Genomic DNA, 10,991 nt, shown 5'->3' with positions numbered 1-10,991 from the left:
GAGCCAAGAAGTTTTCTCATGATTTAAGAGTTGTAGAAGAATGACGCAATACCTTTGTCATTGAATTTGAAAATGTCAAGTTAAAAATCAAATGTTGAATAGTGCTATGACCAACATGGAAGCATCATATCAGATCCATCAGCATGAGATCAATGCTGAATTAAAAGCCACTGTCGATAAGAACAAGACGTTGAAGAAATGTTTAGATGATTATGGAGATCTTGTACGAGAACTTCTTGAGCACAAAGATTCTCTTACAAAAAAAATGAACAACATTGTCTACAACTCCGGGAAATGACACAGAAGATGAAGGAAAAAGACAATATCATGAAAGAAGTTGCTGCTCAAACAAGTAATGTGGCTCATAAGCTGGTAGACTTAGCTGGCTTCACAAGAGAATTAAAGTGGATTGATAACTCCACACCTGAGCATGAGTGGAAGTTAGTTTGGCTTTTAAGGGAAATAGAGAAATTAGGAGTGAAAGTTGTTCCCTACATGTAAAAGTTTTGTTTGTTGTACGGAAACTTTTGTGTTCAATGAAATCTGTTCTAAGATGATCACTCTTGAGTAACATCTTTTCATACATGCATTTGCATTTTGCATCTTTGTATTTTCATTTTGCATTCATACTTTTATGTTTGCTTTTGCATTGCACAGTTTGCATTCTTATTTTTGCATTTATGCATTTTCACATTTATATTACATTTTTTATTTTAAGTATTGTTATATACATTAATATAAATAATTCATGAAAGGTTTCTGTAACAGTAAAAACAAGATCATTAATTCATTTTACTGTATCATCATCATGAAAACAATTAAGCAATCTTATGAGGGACTACAAGATCAGTGGCAAGAACTATTGACAGGGTTATCTCAGGATACAAGGAAAGAAGTACCAGATGGATTAAATCAAATTATTCAGCAGCTGACATCTGATAAAGAATAGATAACTGATAAAGGGCAATCATGCTATCGAATTGAATAGTCGAGAATGATAACATACCCGGGGGCATCCCACTAGAGCCCAAAGAAAATCCTCATTAATTATTCACAATATGAGGAGAGATTCAAGAGGATGGATAAAACAATCAGAAATATGAAAGATGTTAATACTTCCCACAAAGAACTAGAAGTAAGAGAGCTCAGCTTGGTTCTAGATTTGGTTATTCCCCATGAATTCAAAATGCCAGATTTCGAGAAATATAACGGCATCGGTTGTCCCCTAATCCACTTGAGAATGTTTTGCAGAAAAATGGAAGGATGTTTAAGTTCTGATGATCTGTTAATTCACTCTTTCCATGATAGCCTCATTGGCCCAACAGTAGTATGGTAAAATCAGTTGACTCGAGAACAGATCAAGAGATGGGTTGATCTAACTGATGCATTTTTGTGACAATATCGGCATGTTAAAGGCTTAGCTCCAACACGTATGAATCTTCAAAGAGTAAAGAAGAAAGCCAATGAAATGTTTCAAGAACATGCCTTAAGATAGAGAGGAGTGGCAGCACAAGTTCAACCTCTCATGTTAGAAAAAGAGATATCACGTATGTTTCGTGATTCCCTTCCCGCTCCTTTCTTCGAGTTAATGCAGACAAATCCGACGAAGGAATTCGAGAATCTTGTGACAAGTGGAGAATTAATTGAGAATGTAATCAGTGAAGAAAACTCAAAAAGTCACATCCAAGAGCCCGACGGATCAAAAAGAAAAAGCTAATGGTGTGAATGAATGTAGCATCCAGAGTCCCCGTAATTACAAAAGAAAAGGAGCAAATAGTTGTTCAGATCGACCAAAGAAAGTCATGTGATTAAGAAAAACTTTGGAAGTGTTCCAAACTTCCATTTCAGACTTGTACCCTCATTTGGTTAAAGGTTGATACATCACACCAAGATCAACGGAAGTGCCACCAAACCCTTCTGCTCATAGTTATGATCAAGGTAGTGTTTGTAATTTTCACTTGGGGGTAAAGGGACATTCAACAGGGAGTTGTTGGCCACTGTTAAAAGAAATAAAGACGCTTGTTGACAAAGGAGTCTTGACACAAGAAATGATCAAGAAATAGGGGCAAATGAAGACAATGACCCTGATCCTATTACACACCCGACATTAGAGGAGTAATGATGCATAAACAAGTGGAAGTTGTTATCTACCACTGTAGTACTTTCTATTTTCAACATCTTGTTTGAACATGTTTTTGTTCCTTTCTCCGCCTTTTGTGCAATAAATAAATTTGTGTTGTTTTTATGGTTATGAGCATTGAGTCAATTTTGCAATCTTGGAGTTCTTTGAATATCAACTGGATTAAAAAACTCTTCATGATTAGAGTTATAATCTTTGACAAGAATATCAAGATTGAAAACCAGAAAAACAATGACCCTTGACCTTACCTCAGATGAAATATACCCAAACACTATCCTATTACAAATATGATATAGCCTACTCCCATTGAAAGGAATTACAAAAAGGCTTGGTATTTATATATATGAGCATACAACATGGGGCATCATTGGTTTATTACATTACAAAACTGACTAGAGTATTTTTCTATTGATGACATTCGATGATAAATGTAATCTTCAGAAATAGGTAAATCTAGTTTAAGTTAGTTGCTTGGGAATTGAACTCTAACAAAGAGATTTTCTGAATTCCACCAAAACACCTAGACTATAACAGGTTCTTCTTAACAAGCTTAAGAAATTGGATTTAAATACCCATGTTATATTATTATATACAATAAAGCTTGAGTTGTCCCTCTAGAGCAATTGGTTAATCACCTCGACTTTATCAATAATATTCAGCTAGCCTATTATACTATTATATGCAATAAAAATGTCCCTCTAGAGTAATTGGTTAATCGCCCTGACTTTATGGATAAGTTTCAATTAACCTGATAAAGGTGATTATATTATTTACAATAAAGCTGAATTCAGCTAGCCAAAATGGAAAATGTGTTAAGAAATGGACCAAGGGAGTTGCGAAACACCTGTTATAGTCAACTTCACACAAGCACTCAGAAATTTCATTTTAGACCGATATTTTCGCACTACTTTGGTTAGATGAGTCTAAATGAAAGATTCTAGAGAATTGAAATGGAAGTACTCTAGAAGATCTAGTAATTGACAATCCTAGTTGCGTCATTTTGTACGTATCTGGTTAAAATACCAAGTCCTTAAAGTGAGGCATGTGACAACGTTCACAAAGAGCGAGAGATGAGTGACATCTTAAATAGATGTAATCATAGAAAATAGAAAAGCCACCCTGAAACTAACCCATAAATCTTGATACTTGTCAAAGAGCTATAATTTTCAAACATTAAAGAGTTGTTGATTCTTTTGATATTCTTTGAACTCATGCTTATGATTTGATTCTATTGTGAACTTGTAATAGGCAATACTTTACAAAATTATTTCATTCTTTGATAAAGAAAGGAGAAAAAAAACATTTTCAAACATGACAGTCTAAAATGAGGAAGGTCTTTGAAGCAAGTTGCTACTTATTCTACTTTTATTGTAAAAAAAGAAAGTGATGCCAAAAAGATGAAGCATTTCACATTCTTGAAAGAAAGTGGTCCAATGAGCCAGAAAGTCGGGAGAATTGAACTTGTAACGCTCTCCTGTGATATCATTATCAATCCATCAAGAAATATTATCACTTATCTCATGCTGAGGGCGATAAGCATCACCAGACAAATTATTTTCCCCAGCCATCAATCCATGTCTCTAGCAGATTCTCCAATCACAGAGCTATAAGTCCCATTAAGGTGTATTATGGGAATGAACAAGTCCACCACTTGCACTCTGATTATACCATGATATTGGCTCAGATCTTGATGCATCATTGTTGTCTCTTTCGTGCTGATCATTTTCCTTGTCAGGATTATATCCATTATATCCTTCAGAAGATTGTTGAACTAGAAATTGAGAACTTATGGCACAACACATAATAAGACATTGGAATAGAATCTACACTTATAGACCTTTCATACGAGAGTATGATATATCTTGGAGCAACAGAAGAGATCGTCGTTGTAGCGACCATTACAAGAAAATGCACCAACAAAAATCTTCTAGTTCACCCTGATGATGTTTATTTCTTCCGATAAGGTTGTTACACTGGATGCCATCAACAAAAAGGTCGAATTCGCAAAATCTACTCATTAATTGCTCCAACCAATCACTATTCAGTTCTTGCGAATCTGCTTTCAAAGGTATGCCAAGACAGTAGAAGGCAACCTCTTCATCACTGATCCCAGAGAAAAGAGACAGGACATTGATACCACCGGGGAACATGTCTCTAGTAGATCCTCCTCTTCATGTATGGTTTTTAGGGAAACATATAAGCATTTCCACCTCATCAAGTTCAAGTGGAACAACATACCAGATTTCATTTTCGGCACTCATTAAGAATGTTGAAAACATTTTTATTTCAATATAACAAATTAAGTTTAAATGAATTTTAAGATTTTACAAATGATTTTCTAAGTATATTCGATTTAATTAATCGAATATCAAATTATTACTCCAAGTCTTTCAAGATAAATTTCAAACCTTACTAAAAGTGTAAAATTGTGTTTTATACTTAATATATTTTTGAAACAATTTTCACAAAGTATTTTGAACCAAACTCAAGCCTAAAATCAATTTTTCAAAGTGATGCACCGATGCACCAATCCATGCATCGATGCACCATGGAATAAATTGAACATCGAATGCATTTCATGCATCAATGCACATACCATCCATCGATGCACTGAGGATTTTATGAAAACATCGAATGCATTTGATGTATCGATGCACCAGCCATGCATCGATGCACTCCGACTATTTTGAAACATCGAATGCACTTGATGCATCAATGCACTCTTAGTGCACCGATGCACTAAGGATCCAACGATCAAAATATTTGAATTTTACACTAATGTACCGATGCACCATGGGTATGCATCGATGCACTTATGCTCCCAACTGATTTTATTAATTGTTTTAACACTTAAGCGGCTATATTAACTCCACTAAGCATCCCAAACGTTTAGAATCATTTAAAGGTGTATTTAAACAAGCTTAGAAGCCATTGATCAATAACAAGAAACAACAATCAACAATAATCAAGAGAGAATCAAAGAGAAAGCATCAAACCTCAAGTTTGAGCATTTCAAGCCTATTTTTCGTTCAATATTAATTTTTCTTTCAAGAACACTACTTGTACTCAATTGTATTCATTTTTTAGTGTTCTTCTCTTTGTTCTAGAATTGTGCAAACAATTTACCTTGTGAGGATTTCCTTATAAGTTTGTAAATTTGTAATCTTCTCTTTGAGAAAGAGTGTTCTCAAAATTGGGGTATATTCTTGAGGGAGTTGTAATGTTATCTCTTTGGCCTCAAAAGAAAGAACAAATTAGTTAATTTGTTAGAAAATCCTTAGTGTGGATAGCTAAGGTAGTGGACATAGACTTTGATTGAGAAAGTCGAACCACTCTAAATCGTTGTGCAATTACTTGCAATTTTCTACAAAAGCTTCCACCAAAATTTTAATTGTCAATTCACCCCCTCTTGGTCGATTCCGTCGATCGATTAACTCAACAATTGGCATCAGAGTCTCACTCATTTGAAGGTTTAATCGCCTCTTGAGTCATTTTGGGAAGCGTTACATCGATTGTCAAGTCATCAATGGCCTCTACTTCAAATGTCGACTCCGGTCTCGATTCAATGCCCGTCAACAAGCTTCCTTTCTTCAATGGAGCTAACTATGCCTATTGGAAGAATAGGATGATGTATTTCAATCAAGTAAGTGACATGGGAGCATGAAATGTTGTAGAAGACGGATATATCAAGCCTCTTACTCATCCAATATTGTGGAGTGAAGGAGAGACAAGAATGTTCCAGCTCAACTCCAAAGCAATCCATATCATATTTTGTGCTCTTGGACCAGATGAATATGGAAGAGTTTCATCTTGTACAACCGCCAAAGAAATATGGGATAAATTACAAGTCAGTCATGAAGGCACCGACGAGGTAAAAGAATCTAAAATTAGTCTTCTAACACATAGCTATGAAAATTTCAGGATGAAACCAAATGAATATATCAAAGCTATGACGGATAGATTCTCAACGATTGTTAATGGTCTCAAATCATATGGAGAGATCATTCCAAACGAAAAGCTTGTGAGGAAGTTAGTTTACTCACTTCCAAAATCATGGCAATCCAAGAAGACGGTAATCATCGAGGCTAAGAACCTAAAGTCCTTAACTCTTGAAGAGCTAATCGGTTCCCTCCTCACTCGTGAAATGATGCTTGAAGATGAGGTGGACCTCGATAAGATTGATGAGACACCAAAGGAGAATGAGAAGAATAAAAACATTGGAGTTTCTCTCAAATCCACAAAAGATTAGAGTGACTCGGATGAAGATGACGATGACGAGAAAATAGCATTGTTTGCCAAACGGTTCAGAAAAATGATGAGAACTTACCGAGGAAGAAAATTCAAACGAAATGAAGGCCTCAAAAATGAACCAAAAGAGAAGGACCCTATCATTTGATATGAATGCAAAAAGCCGGGGAATGTCAAATATGATTGCCCATAATTGAAAAGAAAGGGTCAATCAAAAATTAAGCACAAGGCTCATGTGGCTACATGGAGCGATGAAGAAGGTTCCGATGAAGAGGAACAAGAAGTAGCTAACTTGTGTCTAATGACCATCGGGGGAAATTCTCAAGTAACTTCTAACTCATTTGATTCAGATGAATTATCTTATGATGAGTTATTAGAGGATTATAATGGTTTGGCTTTGGATTATAAGACTCTATTTTCAAAATATAAAAATGATGTTTCAAAATTGAAAAATGAAAATAGTCTTATGTCCAAAACCAACAATGAGCTTGAAAGTAAGATTAAAGAATTACAAATCAAAATTGATGATTTTGAAAAGAAAAATATTAATGATTTGCATAACTTACACTACAGCAAAATAGAGTTTTAGCGGCGTTTTTTTAGTCTTATAGCGGCGTTTTTAAGCGCCGCTAAAAGTATTTGCGACGATAGGAAAAACGCCGCAAGAAGCGCAGGCAATACCAGCGCCGCTAAAGTTAGCGGCGTTTGAGAACAAAAAACACCGCAATAGGTCAATATCTATTACGACATTTTTTGAACAAACGCCGTAAAAGGTCGATATCTATATCGGCGTTTTTGGAATAAACGCCGCAAAAAGTTATGATATATAGCGGCGTTTCTAAAAAAACGCCGCAAAAGATCAGATCTATAGTGGCGTTTTTGGATAAAAACGCCACAAAAGAGAAGACATATACTGGCATTTTTAGAACAAACGCCGCAAAAGGTCAGACCTATAGCGGCGTTTTTGGACACAAACGCCGCAAAAGGTCAGACCTATAACGGCGTTTATGAACTCAAACGCCGCAAAAAGTCAGATCTATATCGGCGTTTTTGGATACAAACGTCGCTAATTACCTTTCTTTAGCTAATATTAATTGATTTTGCATATTTCATTTATGCTATACATCACCTAAATTTATATCTAGCTTTATCTAATTAACAACAACCATACATTTTAATTAAGACAAAAAACATAAAGAAAAATACTTAACAACAAAATAAATTAAAGTTTTTTTATGGAGAGAGGACCTTAAAAGACATTAAAGTACAAATGAGTTATAATTGAACCTCAAAGTGTAGATATACATGGATTTATTGTTCGATACATCCTCAATTTCACTAGCGTCATCATCATAACCTCCAGATATGCCTTCTAAAGCTACTTTGTTTCCCACTTCATTGGAATTTGTCATATTCATCGTCTTGACATCTTATTTAAAAGTATCATTTGACAGTGAATGATCTTTCCTCAATAGATTAAAAACAAATGGGAAACGCTGTGCCAGTCTATTGAAGAAGCCGCTTTTTGTTGAAGTTTGTTCTTCAAGATTACTGCAATTACAATAATTTAGATGAGACTAAGAAGAGAAGGAAACAACCAGCAGAACTTGCATTCATAACATACATGTGAATGATTCAGAACTGAAAAAAGATGTTGCAACAAACAACAAAAACAGGAAGTCAGGAACCATGAAAACTAAAGTAGAATCATGATGTACTTAATAAAACTTTCACATTTCGTTGAGTATGAAGGGTTTTTTTAATGAGGTCTCCCATTTCTAAAAAAAACAATTAAAAAGAAAATCAACGTACTTGTTTAGCATGGCGGTAATATTGTTCCTTGCGTGACAAAAGAGATCGATGTTATCCTGTAACTGTTTATAAAAGCTTTAATCAATAAGCCAACCTCAGAATACTGTAAGTGTTAACAAGAATCATACATGATAAGGCAATCACATACAAGATTCGAAGAGCACTTTGCAAAAGAAGAATAAATAGAATCCATAACACTTCCTTTGAAAGATGAGTTCCACTTACAACAATACACAATGAAGAGCACGAATGCAGAAGTACATTTATATGCCACCTTATATCAGTTTGCAAATGAAGCTAAAAGTTTTGGACAACAATGCTAGATCCAAAAAAATTTTATCTTTAATAATTTCATCAGTGATGATTCTCATAGTCTCACTCTAAATCCATCAACACTAATCAATTAATAAAGGAATCATTATCACCTAAGTTAACCTCCTGAACTTTACTGCAAACACTTACATAACTTGCAGACTAAACATTAAAAAGTAGCATAAACAAGAAGGCATAGAATTCATCACAATAACACCTATCAATTACTGCATGGTTGCATATGATGATCAAAGAAAGGTTATGAACCAGGGAATGATACCTTGTATGCAGAAAGATTGGATATGATTTGGCTAAGAGTTCGAGCATTTTGCTTCAAAATATGCATAATTGTACCGTATATTCCTAAGAACATACGACAAACAAGCAGATTAAACAACTAAACAATACAGCAGGCATAATTTGCAGATTAAACATTAAAACCTCGCGAGTAACTACAATAGGTTTTCCATTAAGTAAAACCTCACATAAACTAAAAAGAGAAGGGAAGAATAACATATAAAATTAAGGAAATAAATAAATAAATAGAATTAGTTTGATAATTTCAAGGAAAATGGACACATGGTGTCTAAAGCCCAAATTAGAAGAAATTTACTTTAACAACACAAATAGACAAAGTTGGGCGTATAAAACAATCAGAGTATAATTTATATATGCAAAGAACAGTCTAATAAACTCTTTAGCTTTACTGTTAAATGCCACAGGTGTTTAGGTTGTGCTATTATTTCGCAGATATTCACTGAGTAGCGACTAGACTGAAGCCAGCTGCTAGAATCATTCTTTGACCTCATAAAAGAAAGATCAATCTCTATTGTAGAGTATAACTTTTACATTGCTGTTAAGTTTTCAAAGTTTTCAAAGCCAGATATTACAGGAAGTCAAAAACAGCTTCATGGTTTCAAAACTTTATAAAACTCCAAACTCAGAGAATTATGATGTACAACTCCAGTCACAATTGAATGATGAGTAAGCAAGAGAGAGTTCAACATGAATACACTTTATAAAATGATCTTAAGGAACAGTTCCATATTAATTAGTTCTACATGAAGATTAAGACCCTTTAGTTAGATGGATCACTTGACAATTATGCGTCCAAACTTGAACCTAAATTGTAGGCACTTTACCTGTGATAAATCTAATTTTGAATATAATTTCAGGAATTGAGCTTGCAAATGCACTACTTGTACAGAATTAAAGAAATTGAAATATCAATTGCTTTAATGTTAAATTTGTGGACCTTGGATTTCAAAGTAATCATTACTTCAATAAACCCCAATTCTATAGACATCATAAAATTTTCAACGATAATTTTATTCACTCGGCTAAAATGTAAGAAAGCATCTCAATTTCACAGTTCACGACACCATCACCTAATAACAAATAAGTGATTTCTTAACTTTCCAATCATAGGCAAACGACAACAAATTTAGCCAAAATTAGTTATGGTAAGCATAATCCTAAGTAAACAAGTGTAGTAAACAGAGTCAACGGATTAAACCTGAGTAAACTCATGTAGTATGTCTCTATCACTTCATTTGACTTGTGCAAGTCCAAACCCGAACAAGACGACCTGACCCCCCCGACTCCATGGCCGCCCCAATTCCACTCCATTCTGGTCATGAACAACAGTGTTATTCACGAAGTGATCGACCTCTGGTACGATTGGCCCAACGGAAGAAACTTCAACATCATCCAGCACCAGCTAGGGAATGTCCTCCACGATCTCGAGTGGAACAACGGGACTTCCTTCTTTTACACCCTCGATTCCTTTAAAACCTGCAGCAGCGTTCAGTTCGAGGTTGGGATTTTACGCCCCGACTGGCTCGACGGAGCTACGTACTTGGGTCAGCGAGAGGCGGACGAGTTCGTTTGCAATGTGTGGGAGAAAGCGGATTTCATCACGTATTTTGAGGATGTGGTCACTAAGAGACCCGTTCTCTGGATCTTCTACACCGGCGAGTCTAACTGATTTCGATTCAGTTCAATTTTAATCTGATGAATGAAGGTGAAAATTGAAAGTGTAGGGAGGGAGACGCATGTGATGACATTTGAGGCGGGAACAGTTCTTGATGATTCCAAGTGGCAAGCCCCCATATACTGCTTTCACATCACCACCAAAACCACCACCCACAGATTGCTGGGTGGAGTTCTCAAAGGTTTCAAAAAAAGGTTAAAGGGCGCGACACTTAAAATTTGTAAACTTGCGGCGTTTGTAAACACAAACGCCACTATAGTACAAGTGTATAACGGCGTTTGAATAAAAATGCCACTAAAGTACGCGTCTTTAGTGGAGTTTGTATAAAAATGCCACTAAAGTATGAGTCTTTAGCGGCGTTTGTATAAAAACGCCACTAAAGTACAATTCTATAGCGGCGTTTGTATAGAAATGCCACTAAATTACGAGTCTTTAGCGGCGTTTGTATAAAAACGCCACTAAAGTACTACTCTTTTGCGGCGTTTG

The 10,991-nt window shown here is 35.3% G+C and overlaps 1 protein-coding gene across 1 annotated transcript; it reads left to right on the top strand.

The window, feature by feature from the left end:
* The first annotated feature begins 10,066 nt into the window (after nucleotides 1-10,066).
* LOC120190965 (uncharacterized protein At4g14100-like) lies at nucleotides 10,067-10,514 on the top strand. The gene has a single exon (XM_039193970.1). It carries the CDS (start codon nucleotides 10,149-10,151, stop codon nucleotides 10,497-10,499), a length of 351 nt encoding a protein of 116 aa, XP_039049901.1. The 5' UTR covers nucleotides 10,067-10,148; the 3' UTR covers nucleotides 10,500-10,514.
* The last annotated feature ends 477 nt before the right edge of the window (nucleotides 10,515-10,991 follow it).

Source organism: Hibiscus syriacus, unplaced genomic scaffold (genome assembly GCF_006381635.1).
Source record: "Hibiscus syriacus cultivar Baekdansim isolate YM2019G1 unplaced genomic scaffold, ASM638163v2 tig00116964_pilon, whole genome shotgun sequence".
NCBI lineage: Eukaryota > Viridiplantae > Streptophyta > Magnoliopsida > Malvales > Malvaceae > Hibiscus > Hibiscus syriacus.
This window is presented reverse-complemented; position numbering and strand designations above follow the sequence as displayed.